At 48.9% G+C, this 24,791-nt stretch overlaps 1 protein-coding gene across 1 annotated transcript in view; it reads right to left on the reverse strand.

The window, feature by feature from the left end:
• Positions 1 to 2,590: 2,590 nt before the first annotated feature.
• ASB7 (ankyrin repeat and SOCS box containing 7) overlaps positions 2,591 to 24,791 on the reverse strand; it is a 34,833-nt gene continuing 12,632 nt past the window's right edge. The window contains exons 5-6 of the mRNA XM_028502277.2: positions 19,198 to 19,803; positions 2,591 to 6,000 (exon numbers count right to left, since the gene is read on the reverse strand). Of these exons, the coding sequence (XP_028358078.1) occupies positions 5,861 to 6,000; positions 19,198 to 19,803 (746 nt within the window). The 3' untranslated portion in view covers positions 2,591 to 5,860. The remainder of the gene's footprint in view (positions 6,001 to 19,197; positions 19,804 to 24,791) is intronic.

Below are 24,791 nucleotides of genomic sequence, written 5' to 3' on the forward strand. Positions count from 1 at the left end.
GTGGTGCCCAGTCACAGGTGATCCCACGGGGCCACAGCCCAGTGACTGGCAGAGGGGACAGAAGGAAAGAGGAAAGCTCAGCAAAAGGCAACGGTGGCAGGAACTAGGGGAGCCACTTACCTGAGCTGGGGAGCTGGGACCCACTGACGCTGCTGCCATCCACGCACGCGACCCTGGTTTCCTTGGAGGCTGGAAGGAACCAAGGGATTGGCCGAGGGCCAGATGCCACGCGCCGCTGAAGCTCTGGGAGGCGGATCCTTTCAGCAAACGCTGTTTGAGACTCAGAAAAAGATGACCCAGGGGGTCTGTGTGCAAGAAGCCGGCTGTGCTCACAACAAATAACTTCTTAAGGACGCCGGCAATAAACCAGGAAGAAGTGCAATTTGTTCCTCCTCATAGGTGCTAATATGCAGGATGCGGAAAGGGATGTCACCTGGACTCATTTATTAAGTGACACAAAGCTCGCCCTCTCCCCAGGTAAGGCAGGGACCCAAGAGGTCCAGGAACCCCGACATCCACCCGTGAAGAGCAACATGGCGAGGCCACGGCCATCCCGTCTGTGTCTGCGGACTTCCTTAAGGGGTTAAGCAGCCAGAATTAAGAGGAAAACAAAATCTAGCAAACCTCTAGCAAAATATCCAATGGTCACGTACGGTAAGCCCATGTCCTACAAACTTTTTTTTTTTTTTCCTTTTTGGTAAAGAAAAAGAAAACTGAGCAGTGACCTGACCCAAAACTCTTAAGAGAAAGAAAAGCAACATCAGCTCAAGACGGAGCAGCAAGGAAAACACGATTCCGTCTGCCAGATAAAATAGGAAGGATCCGCAGCTGGACGGCCTGCGTCTCGGTCACAGAGGCGAGGTTCTCAGCTCCACCGAACCCCGTTGTCCGAAGGCGGCCACCTCTCTTCCGGTGCAAGAAAGATGTGAAATCCTTCAACTTAACGTTTAGCATCAAGTACATTTCTATTCATTTAAAACCATTCCCCAAGTAAAAGGAAATATTAAGCAGGTTCTCTGAGTGATGTTTAAGGTGCTGGAACAAACCAACATTGAACTTGAAATAGGTTTATCACAGTTACAAAAGATTACGAGACTCTTTTTTAAGCTCTTCAGAAGAAGAATAATTTGCTTTCATCTGACCCTTTACTCCTAAAGGTATTAAGGGTCTACAGAATTGACCACCCACTGGCAGGACCAGATCTCAAGGGCAAGAGACTCCTTCGGGACAAGAGAGAAGACAGGGTTTTATTTGCACCCTGGTGATCTCTCATAGAACCTTCCAGAAATCAACTCACTCTTTCCAAATAGGATTCAGCATTATTAACTGCCACTCAGGAAACAGCCCTCTTTCGGAAGACCGAGAAATATCTATGAAATGCACCATGACCTTGGAGAGCTGCATCACCAAATTTTGACTACGGGACGAGACCTAAGCACCTGTAGGACAAGCTGACCCTTTGCTTTGATGACCAAGAGACGTCAAGTGACCTCACAATGACAACACCGTTTCAAGACAAATTCCCTTTCCATCTTAGGGGTGTACATCAACTCTGGCTTCAGTGTCGCTATCTGGCTATTTACAATCTTTCTTGGTACTGAAGCTGCTACACACCTTCTACCATCGGAATCCGTCAGCTGGGTGTTAGACCACAAGGTCACACAAATGTTGTACAAACACAGGCAGAGGACAGAAATCCATTTCTTTTCATCGTGGAAACTCAACCTCATGAGACATGGAAAAAGATATATATATTGTGTATTTTTACCAAGTAGACAATCCGTTTTATCAACAGCTGTTTAGCTATCTTGTGCATCGTCCCTCAGCTGGAAAAACAATGCACCACTGACATCACAGTGGAAGAGGAATGACCTCAGGATTTCCAAGCAGCACGGCCGTGTTCCCATCTGAACTCCCCTGCTGACCATTAGGGAGAGTTTCAAAGGTCCCATTCTTGGCCTCCACTGGTGCCAAGCCCTTGGACCGGCCTGCGGTGAGATTAGAGTTGCAAAACATCCCCATTCCTCCACACGCGCTAAACCCTGCCCTCCCTCTCCCTCCGCACACCATCCTCATTCATGTCCGTCTGAGGTCTCTCCTGAATCGGGCTGTGCTGACGTTCCCGAGAGGAAGTGTGAAACCTGGAGTCCCCCCCTGCTTTCATCCGCTGCAGCCTAAGAAACTACCTCGGACTCCTAGTCTTGGCTGCACTGCTGTGCTGTGGTCCAAACGCTGTCCTCAGCCACGCTTTGGCGGGCGTGAGGCAGAGGTAAGCCCAGCCCCAGAAGGCTCCGCGTGGGAGCAACGCGTTGTTGAAGAATGTGGTAGTCGTCTGTGGCTTGGTATTTGCAGAATTCATAAAAACAGGGTGGTGGTAAGGACGGCCTTATCTGCTCTAAAATTCTCCTCTTGTCTGTTATCACACTCTTATCCACTTCCCAGTTATCTAAAAGGCTGATGAAGGAAGGGAGAGATTTTTTGGTTCCTTTCCCCTTAGGGCCAGGCAGGATCAAACTGGCCCAAGGCTGACTAGAAAGAAAACGCAACTCCAATAAAGTTTTAAACCAGATTTAAGTTTTTTTTTTTTTAATTCAAACTGACCCAAAGCAAAACTTACATTACAAAGGAAGAACAAAATACATTATGATAGAACACACTCGGAGTTACATGAAAGCTAAATTTGGGGGCAAAGGGCCTCATCCCAATCACATTCTGGGCTACTGAGCAATTCGGCAGGGAAGCTAGAATCTCGATTTTCCATATGGTCCTCTCTCGTCATTCAAACTACACACTCCTGTCGCTTAGGGCGGGCGTGCGCCTGGCAAATCACGCTGGCTCCCTCGTGGGCCGTACGCGCGCTCTGGCGAGGACCAGAGCACTGGGTTCTCTATAGTGCAAACGCTGTTCCCGGCACGACTGATAACGTATTAAAGGACAAAACGGCTGAGTCCTCCAAACCAACAAGCGCGGATTATTCTGTAGTAAATCGTTTAGAAAAATGGGAATTAAATAATCTAAAAAACACCCTCGCTCTGCTGTACACTTATGAACACAAATATTTACACGGGAAAAAAAAAATATCTCGGTTTCCAGAGATGAGGTTTGCAGTTCGTGAATGACCAAAATCTTTTTTATGAGCTGGTTTCTTTGGTGTACTTGCCAAATATATGTTTTTATAAAGGTTTAGTCAGAGGCTTAAAAAAAATAAATCGCGAACGAAACATGAAGAATCAGGGACAAATTTGATGCCATTCGGAACATGTCAGTCAGGATTCTGGAAAAGCCAATCAGTTGATTTTTCTAAAAACGTGTTTTCTCTACTCCTTTTGCTTCTCTGACCATCGAATTCAAATGCAGACCTGCACGCTTACCCCCTAAGTCCCCAGATCACCAACTTGGAGACATCTCTGTTACTGTTTAATACGGTATGTGATTGGGATTTTTATTAATAGCAAAAATAAAACATTCTTTTTACGCTTCCAGATAAATCAAACCTCAAACAATAAATAATGGAATTATACACTTCTTCATTAAATAGAAATTTCAATTCCAGGAAGAGCGCTCATAATTTTTTTTTTTCCGTTTCTGAACTTGCAGCAGCAACACAGAATGAAGAATTTACCTTAATCTGATCTTTTTACTTGGAATTTCCTGACTCAAAGTCTAGTGGCTTAGTTTGGAAACCTTCAAATCGTGGCGGGAGGCGGGGGGGAGAGAAAAATGATTTTAAACCAACTGATTAACACACACAAGGAAAGCACCCGCGTGCAAACATGACATGGACATCCCTGCTCAGTGTGCCCTGGGCGCCCTCCCGCGTCTTTGTCCCCCCGGGGTGTCGGGGAGAAGTGACGCTCAATTCCCTTCTGGCTGTGCCCTGTCCTGGGTGCTGCTGATGAGTCTGAGCCTTGACCCGGGTGTTGGTTTCAAGAATCAGACCCCAGCTCAGCTCCCAGTTTCACAAGGGACTCTCTCTTTCTCGGAAATTAATCTTTTGGAGATCGTTTTATGGAGAGAAGAACAGACCGCCTGTTTCTAGCCACCAGGCTGCTGTTAGAATGGTGGGAGGGTCACAAAGCTGGCCGAGGGCTCACTGGCCCCCCCTGCAGAAGAGGCTGTGAATCTCACCAGCCAAAACCACCCTTTCTCTGCAGCTGGCCGTTCCCTTGGAGCCGTGCGCGCTGCTGGGACAAGCAGACCAGACGCTCGGCTGCTACAGCTACTCTGAGGTCCAAGGGAATAAACCCGGGGCTTCTTGAAATATCCCTGCAGGCCCTGGAGAGAGGGTGAACTAGCGCCGGCCTCCGATTCTGCTGTTACGCTTTTCGGGTGGCACCATTTCGGACTCGAGGACGTGAAACTAGAAATGCAGACAAGAGAAGCCCTGCATCGTGTAAACTTGTGATGAGACATTTATGACTAGTGTGGAACCGTTTTGAAATTTCCCAAAGCGCGCAGAACGGCACTGGGATAGCTGAGAAGGTGGTTTGGAAACCGACTATGATGGGACAAGGTCAAGTGCAGAACCTACGTCCAAGGGCACCTCGCACATCCCTGACTGCTTCTGGGAGCTCTTCCACGGGGATGGACATGTGGCCACAGCTGGTTCTGCATGGCCAGCAGCTGCTGCCCCATGAATGCAACACGTAGCTGTGCCCGACAGCTTCCCCGCGTAAGCACGCCCTTGTAGCAGACAGGAAGCCTTTCATTTGCATGCTGGGAAATGAACCAGGCCTGCAAATTGTGCGCCTGTTAGAAAGTTTCCTCTCTTAAGAGATCTTTCCTAACTGGGAAGAACAAAAACACCATGAAACCGCCCCAAATGCTGTAGTAACCATGAAGCCAAATGGTTTAACAATATTGGGGTTTTTTTTTTTTTTTAGGGAACGCTCTACCATTGGGACCTGAAATTTTCTGCCTAACGTAGAATGGAGGGTGAAGCTTAAAAAGGAAGCTGGACAGACTCTGCTTCTGCCACAAAAACTGGAGCGGCCGTTCCTGTCCCCATGGGCATGTCAGAGCCGGCTGTGGAATGGGGAACGTCAGGTGAAAGAGTGGGTAAAACACGCCAGGAGGAGTATTGCACTGGAGGTGTCTTAGAACCAGAATACAGTGGCTTTAGAAAGTTATTTTCTTTCTCGTTAGTTTGTTTTTTTTTTAAAGCACTATTCATCTAGAGACAGAAGTTGAGGCCCGGCGTCTCTGAGTAGTGTACTAACAGTTGTTAAAAAAATAAGTTAAAAACGAGAGCACACCATCGGGAAAACAGAGGTACCGGAATTTCTGTCGCCCGGAAGCCACAGTCGTCGGGACAGAACAGTTTGAAGCAGCCAATTTGTTTTCATGAGAAAGGAATGCGGTGACAGCGGTCCTGCAAGTAGGTCTGAGGACACTTTGCAGGAGCACCGGGACCCCTTGGGGGGAAACTGGGACCCCCCCCATGGGGAAGCTGGGACCCCCCCCTTCCCAGGTGCTCTGCTGGTTTGTAGTCATGTGCACACCAGTGAAACCACACATTGGAAAAGGGAAAATTCTCCACTCCTGACCTGCTTGTGTCCCTTCGGAAAAACAACTTTTGTAAATGCCACATTGTCTAGAAAGCTTGGACCTCTTCAACCTGGACCAAGGAACCAAATTAAGACCTTCAAGCATGTGGTGTGTTTATATATATATATAAAATAACCATCCCCTACAATGAAAACCAACCAACCAACCAAACAAAAATAAACCTAAAAGTGTATACCTGCTTTCTGACTTCGCAGCAAATCAGAAATTGCATAGGATATACTTTGTGCAAGGCGAAAAGCCTTTTAAAGTATCTGGAATATAACTCCTAATCTTGCTCACAGTTCTGTGTCTATCAGATATCATCAAATTTGTGTTTTAAGTAGTCTTTTATGACCTTGGCAATCGGTAGTTCATCAAGTAGCTTTAGGTTTTGAAGGCCTATACATTGTCGAATTTTAATTCGGCACAGGTCCTGCAAGTTTCGGGGCTGCCCTAAAAAGACAGAGAAAAAAAAACGTTACAAAGCAACCAAAGCAGGATATTCAAGGTGGGCGTTTAGGTTTGGAAAATAACCACTTATTTCACTGGCAAGCGTCTCTCTGTGGACTTAACGTGCCAATGGCCGGAGAGACTTCTGCCGAGAGCCCTGTATCCTGAGCACGTTCCCGTGATTCCTCCTTGGGCCCTCTTCCCATCCCCGGGATGGGCGATCTTTGTTTTCACACGCACTTTACAAGTGAGGACACTAGCAGCAATTGCAGTAAACTGCTCAGTGTTGGATGAGCAATTAGTTAAGGCCTTCTGACCGAGACCGAGTGCAGTGCTGATCCTAGGCACGGCGCCCTTTCCAGGACAAGTCCGACCGCCAGTTTTCACCCTGGCTGGACCGCTCACAGGCTGGGGAAGGAGCGGGAGCAAGTCACTTGCCGGGCTTTGCTCCTCCACCCTTGAAGTGAGGGGACCCCGTGAGGTGTTCTCTAACGAGGCTCCTCCTTAGGACGTGGGGCTTAGACAGGCTGGAAGCCCAAAGGATGCCTGCCCACCTGTTTGCCAAGATTCTGCACGCACCAGAGGCTTGGCTGTTGGTGAGAGGTGGGGCGAGGGTGTGGACAGGGAAAGCTCCCCAGGCCCTTCTGAACTGACCTCTCTTCAACCCTCACTCCCAGACCGCCCACCAACGAAGACCCTGACCCTAGGCGATACGCCCACTCAAAAGGAAGATTACATAACCCAGTTCCTTTCACTTCGGAATACTGTTCTACCGAAACAATACAGATGACCACACACGTCAGCAGAAATTCCCGGCTTCGGTAGTGTTTGGATTCACGTCAGCTCTGCTTGTGCGTGAAACAGTGGTGATAAGAAAAGCTCGAAAATGCAGACCGTTTACACTGTGCCACGTATTCTTAAAAGCTCTCGACATGTACCGACCTCTTTAATTATTTTAGGAGGCAATACTTTGATCCTCGCCCTCATTCTACAGACTCCTCATGTCTGAGAGATTAAGTAGAAAGTCAAGGAGAACTTTCTACTCCAAGTCAAGCAGAAGGCCATGCTTCTCAATCTTCTTGGTCTAAAACCTCTTTAGACTTTAAAAACTCTCAAGGACTCCAAAGAACTCCTGTTTTCATGTGGCTTATAGCTACTGACAGCAAAATTTTAGAAATACAGGTTCATTTAGAAACAATGTAAATAAACCCATCATGTGCTAACATAAATGACATTGTTATGAAAACAACAAAATTTTCCAACAACAAAGTATGAAGGCTGGCATTCTTTCGCTTTATTTTTTCAAAGCGTTTAAAGGTCTGGCTGAACTCCCTCCAGGCCTTTGCATGCAGCCTGTTGTGATGGAACCACGTCACCTGGGTTCTGCAGAAGGCCCCTCACACGCAGGAGAGGGGAGCGTGAGAGAGGCAAGTGATGCCTTCCGTGCTGCCACGCAAACTGCTCTGAGCTCGGCTACCCCGGAGGGCTCTCGGAGAAGCCCAGAGGTCCCCAGGCCACACGTGGGGAACCCTCCCTGTACCGAGCACTTGAACCGTGCTTGTCTACAACTATCCCCATTATTTGAAATTAATGAACTCTTCCCACATGAAAAAGGCTCCTGAAAACTCAGCCCTCTGCTCTGGAAGGCCTGAAGGAACAAGGGTGTCCCAAGAGTCACTCAACACGTGGGTTCTTAAAAGAATCACAGGAGAAGCACACTGATTCCCTAGAGACGTCCGCAGAGGATGCGGAGCATGCGCGTCTACGGCAGTCTGCGCAGGGATCTGTGCGGGGCTGTGACCCCGCCCCCCGGCCTGGGCGTCCCCCAGCTGTCTATCAAGGGCACTTCGTTAGGGGAGATGAGGCCAGGCTCCCCAGCAGATAATGCTCAGAGCTCCTTCCGTGCTCACCCAGGCCGTGCCGGACCGCTGTGTAGAATCACCCATCAATGCCCATCTTCCTCACTACCCAGCACACCCCCTGAGGACAGGCCCACTCTGGCTGCCAACGCCAGCCCAACAACGCCTGAGACCCCGTGCCCCACGGGTGCTGGTCGGAGGAACGAACACTCTGTAGGCTTGTGCGTCCAGGATGAAACGGACGGCTCTTTGCAAAACACACTCATATGAACGGCAAATCATGTTCTAGGCTGTTTTGAATTATTTTTCATCGCCACGCATAAGCTGCCATTAGGAGGAGAATCAATTATCACTGTTGTTTTTCACTCAATGCTGACAACACTTGGAGCCTCACATGCAAACCAGAATACGAACTAAGACGTGAATCGTCTTTCAAAGCAAGGGAATTTGATTTCCCTAATAGATGGCAGGTTCTTTTTGCGTGCAATATTAACTTTTTAAAAATAATCATTGTCCCCATGTATCCAGGCCCAATGCAGATGAGGATAAAGCTGACACACAGAAGTACACGTGCCTACGTAATGAAGACGCACCGCCCGACAGAGCGGAAAAACCGAATGACTGGAATTGCTGAGTTATCGGCAAAAAAGGGGGGACTGAGACAAAGTTCTTTAACAGGGGCCTCTGGACTATCTCACTTAGTGGGTCACGGGACTCCCCAGCCACGACCACAGGATCTCCCATCATTCAGGGAGGCGAATGGCCATCCCTGCTCCTTGACCCTGGGTGGGCTGGTGACCGCGGAGCAAGTCATGCTATGTGACCGCTGTGGCTAAGTCACAAAAGGTGACATGGCTTTCCCCCTCCCTGGGACACGTGCTCTGGAACCTGGCTGCCAAGGAGCCACAAAGAAGCCCGTGCAGTCCACGAAGGGGAGCTGAGGTCAGGGCCCCGCAGTCCCGGCCGAGCTCCAGCCCAGGCCGGCACTGGCCTGCCCGCCCGCCATCCGAGCGAACGGCTGTGGGGAGAGGCCCCGTCAGGTGACTCCAGGGTCACTCCTCGGAGCACAGCAGGAAAAGAACTGACTAATCGCTGTGTTGAGTTCACTAGGTTCTGCAGCATTAGATGACCCAGTGAGATTCTGGGCTCTGGAAGCAGGGCTGCCCTAAAGAAAAATCCCAAACATGTGGCTTTGTCCAGGTGCTTTGATAAAGCTGCCGGTCAGGGCCTCGGGGTGAGTTTGGTGACACTTTCCCCTGCGATAAGAAAACAGGAAGGACTCCAGGGGCAGCATGTTGGCTCTGATCTCATCCACGATAAAATGATAAAACACAGATAAAGCGATAAAACGCAGGGAGGCAAAGACCAGCTAACTTTAGCTCCAGGGACCGGCGACCCCAGGGACTCCAGGCAGAAATGCTACCACCCTCAGAAGCTATTTATCTCCTCAGCCCACCGGCCCTTCTAGGGGAAAAGGGGCTTCCCATGCATCAATATGGGAGCGGTTTACTCAATTTGCTCCTCTCTTTTTCGTCCTTCAGCAGTGTGCTGTGGCTACGATTATTTTGGGGGAATCTGATTTTTTTAAAGGTTTCTCAACCCCGTGTGATTTCTGTGTGCAGAATGACCTCAGATGCCAGAGGCACACCCCGCAGGGGCTCCGGCTGCAAGCCCAGAGCCAGGCTCCTGGGATCTCACTCACAACCCACGCGTCCCGGGCGCGTCACTCAGCCTCCGGCCTCCGCGTCCTCACCTGTGACCTGAGCACAACGTCCCCTACGTCCCAGGCTTTACGGGCATAAACAAAGAGTTAATTATGGTGGCATTTTTAGAATAGAACCGGCACACAGTAAGAGCTATGTATTTATAACACCTATTAAGCAAATAAATGTTAACACAGTTAATATTTAAGTACTCGTAAAAATAATGTTTGCCTCCCCCCTCCCAGACAAGCAGAAGGCTCCTTCTTGAGCTGAGGGCCCCACCCTCCCGGGGTGAAGCGTGAGGAGACCAGCCGGCTGCTGTTCAGCGGGCCATGGAGTGGTTGGTCACCCGTTACCGGGGACGGTCCTCGGCAAACGGATGGAAATGATACCATGGAACTCGCCACGTAGCCGGCACCAGGCAGAGACATGAGAGTGGTTCTGTCTCAACAGACGTGCAGTGATTGCGGGGGGGGAGTCCATGGCCACCCCGCGGCCCCAGATCCACAGAGGAGCTGCTCCTCCCAGGGAGCAGCAGCACTGAGCGAAAAGCAGGCTGAAGAACAGAGTAGCGAAACCGCTCACAGTCCAAACATGGTTATTTCTAAGGCTGAGGAGCTAGTTATGTTTGCAGGAATATCATTTTGGGAATAGAAAACGGCAACTGAAAAATAAGTGCTCGTTTTGCTCTCGACGGGTCGCTCGAAGTGTTTACTGAGCACCTACTGTGCACTGGAAAACGCACCCTCCCAAAGACTCACGGGAGGACAGGGGGCAGCGGCTGAGGAAGCAGAAATGCAGAGACGGAAAATACAGGAAGAAAGGGGAAAACCCGGCACACACGTGCACGGCGTTTACGAGGTGTCTGGGAAAATTACCCCTTCCCCGTGACAACGTGGGACTGTAACAGAGGACCGTCCCTGGGGGGACGTCACACAAAAGAGTATAATTTAAGGAATTATAACACTTTGGGGATGCATAAAAACTACAAGGTATCCCTCCCAGTGAACTACAATGGGATTACGTAACAGTTCAAAGGGCTGTTAAGTCTTCCCATTTGGTGGAGAAGCCCATCATTAGTAATAATTGGGCTGGTATAAAAACAGGAAATCAGCCTCTGAAGGGTCTCATTTAGTGCGAATTACAAAACTGGGGCAACGGCATAATTTGGAAAATTAAATATTCTAAACCACCCCCCTCTCCTTTGGACATCCCCATGACTAATGCATTTAAGAGGCTAAACATATTCATTTGGATAAAATATTTGTAGAAGCAGACAGGCAAAAAAACCACTTTCATTCTGTTCGTTTTACATAACCAAAACGAACAAAATAAAAGCAAAACAGGTTTTCCTTTGGGGAGGAGGCAGCTAGAGACTGGAGGTGAAAGGGAAGGCATACATTTTTTTTTTTTTTTTTAAAGAATAGAAGACAGAGAGAAAGGTTTAGCCCCTCTGGATGGCCCTGCACCGCCTGACTTTCCCTCCAAGCACCGCATCCTTGTCACCACCTGGGATGGGCTCCCAACCCCTCCCCTCCGTGTTTGATCTCAGCTTTCCAGTTGAAAATCCCACCCGGATCACGTTTTGTTTCTTTGCTCTTGCCTCTGAGTTCCCTTCACAGGGACTTCGTATGAAATTTGTGAAACAGAGACTGCTTCCAGCTCGCCTTAAAACCAAATCACGGGATTGTACAATGAAAAGCTACTCTGACTGAACCCTCAGACAGACTCCACAGGTACGACATCAGCCCCGATGACGTTTGCCCACTGGTTACGTTTTTTTCCACAGGCAAAGGCATCTGGACCTACTTTTTCCGTTTTCACTAAAGCCAAACAAAACCATACTCTGCTTCCCAACAAGTGACCAGGAATCTCCAGAAGCCCACATCCATTAAAAATAGAAAGTAATACGAGTATGATGAAACAAGTACAGAAGACAATGCTTTTGACATCAAAGAACCTTAAAATGTGGTATGATTTGATTTAAAGCTGTGTCCCACTTGTTTATTTATTTCAAAAAGTGATTTCAGTCACTGAGCCAGACACGTAGATGCCTGGCAAAATCGCCCATTGGGAAAAAATTCAATAGTGGAAAATAACCTTATAGTTAAAACGCGCTACACAAAATTGTTTCTCCGAAGAGTGACACTGGGTCACGCTGTTGCGATAAGCCTCCTATAAAAAAATGCAAAGAAACTGATTAAAGGACTGCCTGAAAAGAACACAGGGGCAAGGGCGCCTGGAAGAGGAGCCATGTTTTCTGTGACGGTCTGCTCATGGGCCGGGAGCTGTGCTGGACTTGGCCGAGAAAGCCTCAGCCTACAGGTCATTTCCTTAAAAATTAAAAATAAAAATTAAGAAAAAGGAGTCATAATTTGTATTCTGACATTTTTTAAAGTCCGAAACTTTGTTTTTTAAGTGTAACTTCTGCAGCTATAACATGGTACTTGACTGTTACCGAAATTCAAATAGAAATGTATTTCAGGTTATGGTGTTGTTTATAAAATGGTATTTTTCTTAAACACCTGTAGTTGATGTTCTAGAAAGCAACACGCTTAAGTACTACTTGACAGATTTTGTCTCTAGCAAGACAGCTTTACCCAACTCCATTTCCATCTATCTAGTCTTTTTCTCTTCCACCTATGAGCCAGCCATCCTTAAAAGATGCCCATTTGCCCTGACTGATGTGGCTCAGCCGGTTGGGCGTCAGTCCACAAGGAGAAAGGTCATGGGTTTGATTCCGGGTCAGGACACGTGGGCTGGGGTGCAGTTCAGTCTCTGGTTGAGGTGTATGCGAGAAGCAACAAATCAATGTCTCCCATCGATGTTTCTCTCCCTCTCATTTTCTCTCCCTTCCCCTCTTTCTAGACCATAATTAAAATCTTTAAAAAATACAACCACACAGATCAAAATACAATCCAGTCCTACCTTCCACACACCACTAGTCGTCCAAGCCAATCTGAATGATAAATGTCTCCACGCCCCCGCCCCCAGCACCTGCCAGAACCACAATTTTACAGACACCTCAGCAATCCTGGGTCCCCACAGACCCTAAGTAGCAGACATGCCAGCACGAGGCATACAGCAACCTCATGCATCTCATTTACCCACAGACTTTGTAACTGCAAAAGGCATCGGAGAGGGATCACATTCTAAAACACGGGGCTGGCCAGGAGTCCCTAAAAATCTGAATGCAGAAATTGCCCATCGCTAGGTCTCAACTTCTCTAGTTCTGGGGCCTCTTTGTGCTCTTGACATTGGAGGACCTCAAAGAACTTTTGTTGCTGTGGGTTATATCTGCATTTACCATATTTATAAATTTAAAAGTATTTATTAGCTCACTGAAATATACCAGTGATGAACTCAACCAGCAGTTGAAATGCATTTTTATCAAAATAAAAAAAAAAGCTGCTTTCAAAGACAAAGGACTTCTCGAGAGGCAATGTTTTCCACTGTAGCAAATGTCCTGGAAGGTCTGGGTTCGCAGAAGGCGGCTGGCTTCACAGACCTGCTTCTGCACCCCACCCGCTGCATCTGCTCGCTTGGCCAGAAGTGGTGAAGACAATGCAGCCTCACTCAGCTGTCGTTGGAAGAGGAAGGAATGTTTTAACATTCTTTTTAGATCATCGTGCACCTTCTTCGATGCCCCACCAAAACTTGGCAAGTGGCGTTTTGTTGAAGGTCACTTGCCACGTGGGGTGTGAAAAAGAGAACTTTCTGTTCTCTTTCACGTTAAAATCCACTGGTCCATCTCGCCCTCTGAATGGCTCTTTGACCCACGTGCACTGCGGAAAACCGTCCAAGTCACAGTGGCCAATACAAGGTGCTCAAAGTGCTAGTTTTCACTTGAAAGTTCAACCTTATGACTCACCTTAAATACTGTCAGTTGTTTTTCTTAAGCGGGTGAGTGAACTTGACTCGTTTTTAGGAGAGTGTCTGCCAACGGTCCAAGGCTAAGGAGCCTCGGGGTTGCTGTCAATCTTTCGGGGAGAAACGGGATCCCATGAAAGAAAGCTACGGGCTCGTCTCAAACAAACCTCGGAAGTGCTTTTCCTCAATTCCGCTGCGTCGGGATGCCATTGGAACACTTTCAAATTCTACACCCCAGAACACTGGAAAAGGCACGCATTCAAAGAGGGAAGACCCAATCATATTATTTGTACTGCTTTGCTAAAGGAGTTCCTAAATGGAACCGGAATGCTCTCTCTGGGACTGGCCCATGGGGAGACCAGGACGACGCACCCACCACGGCCCAGCGTCAGCACCAATGTCAGCGCAGTGAAAAAAGGCAAAGAGCATCTTTGTGTTGTTATGAACCTAGCTTTGGCGTCACAGGCACCTAAACCGATCCTGAGGACCCCCAAGGGTCCACACTGAGAAAACCACCCCTGTTCTACACGGTGCCTTTGAAAAACTTCAAGTCAAATCAAATCGCAAGGGCAGGAAAGTGTCCCTTTTCAGAGTGGTTACTGGTAAGAGCTTTAAAAAGAGAGGGACCCCGAGACTAGGATGTAATCCCCGTCTTGCTGAGAGGGAACGGAGATCCACAGGGCAGGGAGAGGGGAAGTGCACGGCCCAGGTTCATTAGGCAAGTGCGACGCCAGGGTCCAGACCCCGGTGGCACTGCCCCTCTGCGCCCCCAAATGCGGCTGGTTTACTAGCAGCACCTCTGACCCCGGCCGGCTGAGCTCGTCAGGAGGCTCCGAGGGAGACACGTGCCTCTGAACCCCAGTGGGCAAATCGCTCCTCAGCCCAAGGGGCACAGAGCGGACACTTTGCACACGGTCAGTGAAAGTGACAAAAAGAACCAGTGAAGAGCTTAGAAGTCGGCACTCCCGTCCTTACAAGGAAAAGCTGAACGAGCACAAAATCATGGAGAGATCTGATCAAAAGATCACAGACCACTGGCCTTTCCCCCCCAACCCTGGCCCCACCCCGCGCAACAGGGCTGCGAGGCAGTAATGGCGCCGTATAGCTGGGAGGGCCACAGGCCACAGGCTCTCTCTGGGCAGCGAGGGAAACTGAGGGACAGGAGCCCCAGACAACGGACACTGGGGGAGTCTGAAGCCTCTGGCACCTGCAGCTCAGCATGACACGCTAAATCTGGCATTCAAGGCCTGTTTATCTCAGCCCCTATTACCTAATGCATCATATGTCTGGCTTCAATAAAAAACTACAAGGCAGCTAATAGGCAAGGAAAAACACACATCGGATGAGACAGAGCAAGCATTGGACCAGACTCGGATATGACACAGATGTTAGAGTTCGAAGACAGGCAATTTCAAGTAACTGGAATCACCATGTGGAAACCGAGGAGAGTGGCAGACGGCATGGTAGGCAACAGCAGCATCTCGCCTACCTGACACTTGACTGAGAGCAGCTTCTTTGCAGGTGGTTTCCCCACGCAGTGAGCGTGGCGCCGGCAGGCGACAAGCGGACCCCTGCCACAGCCCTTGGGTCTGGCGGCTTGCACAAGCCTTCGAGTCCGCTCTGCCTTTGGACCGTGCCCCTCTTCTCTGTGAAGGGCGAAGCCTCGCAGTGGAAGGGTGTCCCAGGCAGTTAGCACCACCAGCAGCAGCGCCTTTCCTGAAGAAACCTAGCCCGTCAAAGGGGGAAGCTACCGCTTCTTTTCGAGTGCTGTGTTCCCGCACCAGCAGCCTCATTTACACTGCACTGCCAGCTGCACTCCAACCTGCCTGACTACAACTTTCCCGCACCCCCACACCCTCTGCACGAGGATCTGCCCCTCCCCTGCCATGGTGGTGGCCTCAGAGTCGGCTTCCTGACCGTGTGCTCACTTTCTGCATGAGCACTCGGAAGTGGGCTTCCTCCCCACACTGTAGGTTCTCCACGGCTTCTCTCTGAACGGAATTCCAGGCAAGCAGGCAGGCGTGCAGGTGATTAAAAATCCCACCTTTTTTTCTTCCCCTAGGAGATGAAAAGTTCTTCCCAGCCACTGCTGGAGGTTCGGCTTTCTCTGAAATTTCTCTGGCTTTCTTACAAGATGTCATATTCTGAATGACGCCTTTGTCCGTGGTTGACCGGGAGAGCTGACACCGTGGAGCGCAGAGACGACACAGGCCAAGGAGCACTACGCTACAAGCCGAGCCCTCAGGGCGAGTTTTATCACCCTGTAACTGTCTCCTCGGGGTAGGCCTGACTTACACGAAACATCTTCTAGGAAGCGCTAATGTTTTCTTGTGCACACATGCAGGCTTTCTTGTTTGCATTAGGTGAATACTCCTGTAATCTGCACTTGACCTGGACCAGAGAATCTGTGTCCCAGTCCTGGATGCCAGAGCTGCCACAATGCTCTCCGCTCCGTGACAGTGTCTGTGCACATGCTGCGTACGAGTTATTCAGCTTCTGTGAACTGTGTGCACTCTCGAGACCCTGAGACTAGCGGCTCCTTGATGGGGGTGTCCTCGGCACCCCACCTGCCTGCCCTGAGTCCCGGCCCTGGTGCACGGAGTGGACCGGGGAACCTTGGCCCTCGATGGACCTCCGCCGACACACCCACTGCGGAGTCCTCGCTCCCAATTCTACGTGCCATCGGTCAGGCCTTCAGTGTCCTCTCTGGTGTTGTCCCTTTAGCTTATCTGTTCCCCTTTCAAGTAAAAAGCACTGAAAGAGCAGAAAGTGGCTTCTTATAATGCTACCCACTAAGCAGGAAACATCTTTCCTTGTACAAGACAGCCCTGAGTTTTAGGTAAGTCTCTGGCTTCTCAGCTGGGTTTCTCGTTCCTGGGCACGGGGAAGCTGCTCTTTCACTCGCCTGGCTTTCTGGAGGGCTTCCAGCCATTCTAGACGGCCGAGGTCCCCAGAGGCCCGGCTGCAGGTGAATGGATGGCAGCTCTCCCTCTGTGGCTTCCCCTCCGCATCCTGGTCAACGAGACACCAGAAGACACCGCTTCGTGACTACGCCCCTCGTCTGCCCTGTTTTTATGCAACGCGTATCCGAGTTTTTACAGCGAGTTTTCTAAAAACCCACAGTAGCCTCTACATTCCAGGATTATGATTCTCTTGAGCTCTTCCAACGCAAACAACCTGCTTCTGGTTAAGTGGTGCAATGGCGGTGAAATGGCCCCGAAGAAAAGGCCACTCCAGCCGTCCGTGCACCTCGGGAGCTGGAGTCCTCAGACCAGCAGCCAACAGCTCGGTGCCTGGAGCCGTGGACCTTGGAGGCTGGAAGGAACTCACAGGTTTGACTAAACATCCCCCGACTCCCCTGCCTTCTTCCACCCTGGCTTTCAGAAGACAGCTCTGCAAAGACAGTCGGCTGTGGTTGGTTCTCCTGGCATGTAATGACTCACTAGGCAAAGGGAATTGTAATAAATACAGAATCCCTGGAGCAGAAATACTTCACTGGCTTTCGGCAGGAGACACCACCGAGAGTCAAGAAGTAACGAGTTATGCTGAGGCACCTGAAGATGGAGGAGAGCTGGCTGCAGCCTCCAAAGATGGGTGGTCCTTCACGTCTGCCCAGCCACCATCTTTCTGCGACCCCGTCGTTCCACCAGGCCACGCTCACCGAGGCCAGCGTGGGGCACGTGCTTTCCCCGCGTGGTAGGAACCTTGAACATGGGGAGACAGTCCTGTGGATCTATCTGCCCCGAAATTTAAAGGTACACGCGCACCTTTTTTAACCCAACAGTCTTGCTGCTCATCGGCATTCCGAGGGCTGGGGATAAAGGGACAGCTCCGTCCGCCCCCCAGCTGTGTGTCCACATGTGGATGACGTAAGAGTCTACGGCGCTGAAGAACAGGAGGCTCAGGGAGAAGGAAGCTGGAAGGGAGTCACTCTGTTGGTAGCCAAGCCCTGGCTGCTGACCCGCCCACATTTCATGAGATGTTTTATTTAAAACACACACGCACAGAAATACAGCACTTAAAATGTGCCAGACACTGCTTTAAGTATACGACAAATATTAACTCATGCCATCCTCCCAGCAAGCCTATAGACAGATATAACTATCCTAATTCCAGGATGAGGAGGACACAGGCACTGAGCAGGTATCCTGCCTGAGGTCACAGCCAACACGTGGCAGTCAGGGGCCTGAGCTCGCGCCGGCTGGCTCTGGCCTGGGCTGTCAATCACGGAGCAGAGGAGCGAGCAGGCAGGGCGGCGGCGCTTGTGGACAGAGCGCGCCTTCCCGGAGGCGGCCGCCCTAACCCTGAGTCTCTGGTGTAGAAGTCGCAACCACCACAAAAACCAACCTGGAACGTATAATCACAACGCTGTACCCCACAGGCAGCCACACTTTCTGCAAGGGACCACCCACCCGACGGCCCCCAACACCCTCTGAGGCGGGCAGAGCTGTGCTGTAGAACGCAGAAGCCACTCTAAGGCCCGGCGGCGGCCTTTAAATGTTAAGTGAATACAATTAAGGTTCAGTCTCTCAATGGCATTGGCCCCAGGACAAATGCTCAAGGGCCACGTGGGGCTGGTGGCCACCAGACCGGGGCCCGGAGGGAGACCATCTCCAACAACACCGAGTTCCACAGCACAGCACGAGCCAAGCCCTGGCGTGGCTTCTTTTTGTGCTTTCATCTGAACACCCTTCGCAGCGGTAATTTTTAATCTTTCCTTCCTCACGGACACGCCAAGTTCAAGTTACAGTTCATTTTTTCAAAAGAAGTTTTGACGCCCTAAGTTCCGTTCCACGGGGGAGAGTGGATTATGTACAAGCAGGTCAAGCATACCCCTTACCCCCAAGTACCTGGCATCCAGGACGTATTTCTTCCTCCCTAATGTTACAAGTCAGGTGAGGAAAAGGGAATTCACCGAAAAGGGCAGCAGAGAGCAAAACCTTTGTTTAAAAGGAGACCTTAGCTTTGTATTGGACGCTGAGTTCTGAGACATGCACTCAGTTACTCACAGGGAGGCCGGGTGAGAGGGCGGCCACGTCCCCACACCCTCACGCTCCTGTATCAGAAAAGCGGCACAGAGACACGCCCCCCTGAGAAGGTGCGGACTCTCCCAGACTTCGTTAGGGGAAGACAAGGCACCTGTCCCAAACGGGCCAGGCACCACGGCGGCTGGCACCACATTTCCCGCTGAGAGTGAATCTCTTCTTACTCTAAGTTCTGACACCCTTGACCTGCTTCGCTAGGGCACCTACAGAAATGATGACACGCTGTTCCATTTCACGTGGGTTCACATGCCGGTAACGAAGCGAATGTGAACAGCAGCTCAGTGATTCAAAACAAAACACAACACAAATACCAGGGCACTTCCATAGGTGTGGAACCTAAAATCCAAACTCTTCCCCGTTCCTCAACCTGGAGTCTTTGCCGGCCTGGAAAACCTACATTAACCACCAGTAGGAACTGCCTTTTTCTAACACCGATTGCCATTAGTGAAAAAAAATCCTCCTCTTTCTGTCTTTTTCTCCACCACTTCTCTCACCCTGACAACTTCCGCCCCTATAAACGCTCAGTAACCCAACTGAATTTTTATGCAGTTTTGTGATAGAGAGCTTTCTTTTTACTTTGGATGAATGAGGTATTCCTTACCAGGCAGGGCTAAAAGGAATTGTTAATGTCTGGTTATTTTTAGCTGTCAGAACACCATTAGCACCTCAGAGGATGCAGATTTTTAAAAAAAATGCAACAGTGGGAATAATGATATTACGTACTTGTGACTTCCTGCAAGAAATCCAGGCACGGTCGGCCGCTCCCAGAAATGCTCAGTGAGACGGCCAGTGGGGTCTGCCCCTCATAGTTCCTCGTGTTCGTGTCTGCGCCGTAATTATACAACATCCGCGCACAGAGCACGTCGTCCCGAAGCGCGGACAGGTGCAAGGGCGTCTGTCCGTCCTCCAGGCGCCCCAAGTTCGTGTCTGCGCCTCTCTGCAGGAACATCCGGCAGTACGAGTGGTTGCTCTTGATCACGGCGTAGCGCAGCAGAAACCCGTTCTGGATGTCAATGTTGGCGTTGTGGTCCAGGAGGATCTTCACGCAGCTCGACCTCTCCCGGATGATGGCGAGCTGGAGCGGCGTCGTGCCTTTGTCGCTGAGCGGGTCGACCTCGGCCTTGAACTCCAGCAGGAGCCGGACGAAGGAGTCCCTGCCGTAGTGCGCGGCCACGTGCAGGGGTGTCCAACCGTCATTGCTCTTGGCGTTGATGATGTCACTCCGGTACTCGGACTCGAGCATCAGGCGCGCGATCCGGGCCCGGCCGTGCATGGCTGCGTAATGCAGAGCGGTGAAGCCTCCGATGAGGTCCTTCACCGTGGGGTCGGCTGGAGGCAAAACCGAAAGGAGAACGTTAGCAGGCCCCAAGACCAGACAACGCGCCCCTACGGCAGTGGCACCGCGCCTTCTGGCCAAACCGCACGCGATGTGGGACCTGATCACACATCACCCATGGTCGCCGAACCCTTCTTTCCCGAAGGCGGGTTATAATGGGAAATGAGTTTTCAATGGAACATCAAGTCGGGCAGAACGCTGTCAACCCCAGTTAACAGAGTAAGAATGACTCATAGAGTGTTTGGAAACACAGGGCTGAGATCTCCAGGCCCCCTGCCTTTTGTTAATTGAACTGACAGCTCTCGGCCGCTCAGGCTCCCCCATTGCTGTATTGTTTCGTGTTTCTCTTTTGCTTCAACTTTTTATTTTCTCTTGTGCTTCTTGGTCTTAAAGAGAAGCATGTGGAGCAACATCTGCTCTTCTCAGTTAGGGATGTACTGTGGTCTGGCGGACAGCGTTGTTTTAGGGTGCATTAGGTTAAAAAAAAAAAGTTTTTCTGTGGTCTGTAAAAATTCCAAAGCATGTAAGATATATGTTAAGTGATCCGGATAAATCATGTTTTCGTAAGATAAAAAAGTCTACTCTGAGTTCTTAGTTTACAAGAGTGTTGGAAAGTTCTTAGTTTTACAAGAGTGCTGGAATCGGTAAGAATTAAGCAGCGCGTTGTGTGAAACATGGGAAGAAACCTCAGCACTGTGTAAATATTATTTTCTCCAACAGTTCCAAAACCCTCTTCTAAATGGCTAGATTTGAGGGCAGGGGCAGGGTTGGCGGGGGGGAGAACACATTTGCTACGTGACTCCTCGGTCACGGCGCTGTCACCTGCCCCAGCTCCCCTGCACGCCACGCACAGGCTCCCAGGTCTCCACACCGCGGGCGTCCCTAAGCACTGCCTCCTGCATTCGCCAGCTCACCTGCTGGAGGCCGGCAATTCCTTGTGAAGGTGCCCTGGTCAGACCTGCCTGCCTAGGACTGAGAGACTTTCTTCTCCTACAAGCCACCCTTCAGTTTTGGTTTGGTCACGAAAGAGAAAAAGTCACGTGTTTTTCCAAGAAACAAACAAAACGCCCCCAAAGTTGCATGATGGAGCATGCGTGTGTGTGGGGTTTAGTAAAACGTTACTGAGTTCTAAAACATGATTGTGGGTCTCTTGGAGAAGTCTATGAGGCAGGAAGCTTCGTGTAAAATAATAATATCCTGCAGAAAGCAAGTTCTGGTTAAGAACTGATTGCTAACAAAACCTGTGACGCTACCATTTTTAAAGGGAAGCTTTGTCACTTAAACTGCTAACTGACAGATATCAGATCATTAAATATAAACTAACAGTACAGAGTAGTAATGCTATTTTCCTTCCTGTAATAAGGATATCCTATCTGTCTTGTTCCTCACTAACAAAAATATACGGTAACTATTTATTATGACTTTAAAAAAAAAAAAAGGAAGGCGAGAACATTTTGGTTCGCAGGCCTGCGCTCAGTCCACTGAACCACACCAGCCAGGGCACGGGAGAGTATTTTAATGAAGCACTTTGCTGCCACCTCCTGGTACACGGGGGACATGAGCTACCGATGTTTCCCATTCTGACAGAGGCGGCTGAGCTGCTGACACCTCACTTACCTGGCAGTAAGAACCCCTTCTAGTCACAGGAAAGAGTAAATCTCGCCAAGACGTCCTTCTCTAATCCACACCCGACCCATCGACTGCTTCCAGACATTCTCTTACAATCTGGTGGTGAAATTTAATGCTACCTTCTTTCATTTCTCCCACCTGCTGCCCACTGGGGCGGCTTAACAGTGCCAGCCAACACTCTTACATACATCTTGTACTTGACTTAACAGCAAAATTAAAATTACGTTACAGGACACTGCACTTGCACCTGGGGTTTTCCACTTTAGGTCTTTTTCGGGTTTTACTTACATTTTTGGTGCTACACAGTCAGAAAAAAAACAACGGTTAACATGTACAGCGATGATCTGATTAATCTCAATAAAAACTAATACAATACAAGAGCTGAGCACACGCCAAAAAACCCGCACAGAATAAAGAGCTTTAGGTAAGAACGCGCGACATCTGCATAGTTACTCGAGGAACCGACAAAGGGGAGGTGTACGACAAATGGAGATGCAAGCAAAAACGAACTTAAGCCTTATTATTAGCCAATACGATATGAAAAAGATCACGTTTGGAATAGCAAGAGAAGCTGCAAAACACCTAGATATTAATTAACTAAGAAATACAAAAGGCACCGATGAAAAAACTTCGACGTGAACTCGCTTCATCCCTGTCTGCTCACGTCCGTTAATCAGAAATGCAGCCCATCAACCTCGTTACTGTAATCACTTAGCAAGCCTTTCCCGACCAGGTACAGACCATTTAAAATAGGATGTGGGATACAGTCTCAAGGCCCCCACTGAAATCTATGGAGACACTTGAACCTGTATGTAAAAGCAAATAAGCATTCCCTATCACTATGATTTCTTTTTTCCAACAGCTTTATTGAGGTATGACGACAATGACCCGATTTTAAGCGTTCTGGTAGGTGAACTTCGACAAATTGTATCCGGTCCTGTACCATTCCCATCATCTCAGGAAGTTTCTGCCTGTCTCTTCACAGTCCATTCTCTACCCAGAATTCTCAGGGTCCCAGGCAGCCACCGAGGTCTTTGCCTTGCTAGAATTACATATAAATGAAACCACAGAGTAGGTCGAGTTTGTGTTTGACTTACTTTATCACTCAGCACGATGCTTCTGGCGTTCATCCATGCTGCCATTTGTGTATCAAAAGTTCATTCCTTGATATTGTTGAGTGGTATTCATAACATGGACCTTATTTATCTACTCACCAGCAGACAATGGGTTATTTCCAGTTTGAGGCTATTATGAATAAGGATGCTGGGAACAGTCAGATACACGTTTACCTGTGGATACGTGTTTCCATCTCTCTTGGGTAAATACCTAGAAGGGCTGGCTCGTCTGTTAGATGTACACTGAAGAAACTGCCAAAATATTTCTAGTGGCTGTACAATAGAGTTCATTCCAACCCGCAGTACAGGGTGGGGCGAGAGCAGGTTTATAGTTCTGAGTACACAAACAGCTTATTCTTGTATTCTTGTTTATTCACTGCTGTATTATTTCCATATGAATTGGAAACCCACTTTTGCCCCAACTTGTACACGTGAGTTCAAGTTGTTTTTCACTAATACCTGGCATCACTAGTCAATTTAATTTCATCTACTCTAGACAGTATAAAGTAGTAACTCACGGGAACTTAATTTTCATTTCCCTGATGATACAGTGATACTGAGCTTATTCATATACTTTATTCTGTGACATGTCTGTTGAATCATTAATTTATTTTTTATTGGGCCGTTTTCCTCACTGAGCTCACAGCTCAGCTGTGTATAAATCCTGGATACAAGCCCTTTGTCAGAAACGTTTTGTAAATATTTTCTCCTAGTCCGTTGTGCCTTTTCATCTTTTTATGCAGTGTCTTTTAAAGAACAGATTTTAATTTTGGTGAGGTCAAATGTCATTTTTTTTTCTTTTATGGTTTTGTGCTTTTTGTGTCCTATTTAAGAAACCTTTGCCAACACAACGTCTCACACAATGGTTGGGAGGAGGCCGCTCCCACAATCCCTCTCTCCTGATGTTCACGCCTTTGTATAACCCTCTCCTGGACAGTTGGCAGGACAGCGACGTCCCTGTGACCAACAGAATCTGACAAAGGCGAAGGAACATCTGGAGAACTGCCCTGATGAAACCAGCAGCCGTGGCAAGCCAGCCCACAGGACAGAAGTCTCCGGTGGTCCCTAGGAACCACCACCTCTAGCCAGCAAGGAGCTGGACTGTCAGTCCTACAGGCACCAGGAAATTAATCTGCCAAAACCTGGAGTGTGCTTGGAAGCAAATCCTTCTCCAGTCGAGCCTGAGAACAGTCTGGTTGACACCCTAAAACTGTGAGGCGCTACATGTGTGCTGTAGTGAGTCGTGTTTTTGTGTAATTTGTTACACAGTGAAAAAAAAAAAATACACGCTTCTATGTGCACCTGCGTATCTTTAGCAGTGGACTTTGTGGGTGTGAATCTGAATTGCATCTTGTCTTTTTCCTTCAGCCCGAAGGATTGCAGTAGTACTTCTCACAAAGCCAGTCTGAGAGCTACAAATTCTCATCATTTATCTGGGAATGGCTTTAATCCATCATCAAGTTTGAAGGACAGTTTTGCTGTATGTAAAATTCTTGGTTGACAGTTGCCTATTTTCAGCGATTCGGGTATGTCATCCCACTGCCTTCTGGCCACTGTTGTTCCTTATGGGGAAAAAAAAATCAGCTGTCACTGAGAAACCCTCGCACATAATCAGACACTTTTCTAGGTGCTTTCCAGATTTTCTCTTTCCACAGTTTGACTATTATGTATCCAGATGAGTTTATCCAACTTAGAGTTCACTGAGCTTCTGAGATTCGTCGTTTAAGGCTTTTCATCAAATGTAGGAGGTTCTGGGCCATTCTTCAAATAATTTTTCTGTCCCTTCCTCTCTGTCACCTCTTTTCTGGCATTCCCATCATGCCTCACGCATGTGTCGTGTGCTCGATAGGGTCCCACTGGTCTATGTCACTCTTCATTTTTTGACACATGTTTTTCCATATGTTCCTCAGACTAGATAACGTCTACCGAGGGATTTTTCAAGGTCACTGATTCCAGCTCAAATGTGCTAGTAACCACTCTAGAGAATTCTTCATTGTAGTCACTGTACTTTTCAACTCCAAATTCAGTCTATTTGAGGAGTCAGTGCCATCGTTATTTCCCTTTAATTCTTTGACCATGGTTTCTTTCGTTCTTTGAAGACGTTTAGAACCACTGCTCCGAAGTTTTGTTCTTTTAGCCGGTGCAGAGTCTTGCCCCGGCAACATCGAAGATCACTGATCACAGACCACCACCACAACTGTAGTAATGCAAAAGTGTGAACAGTTGTGACAATGACC

Source organism: Phyllostomus discolor, chromosome 12 (assembly GCF_004126475.2).
Source record: "Phyllostomus discolor isolate MPI-MPIP mPhyDis1 chromosome 12, mPhyDis1.pri.v3, whole genome shotgun sequence".
Classification (NCBI taxonomy): Eukaryota; Metazoa; Chordata; class Mammalia; order Chiroptera; family Phyllostomidae; genus Phyllostomus; species Phyllostomus discolor.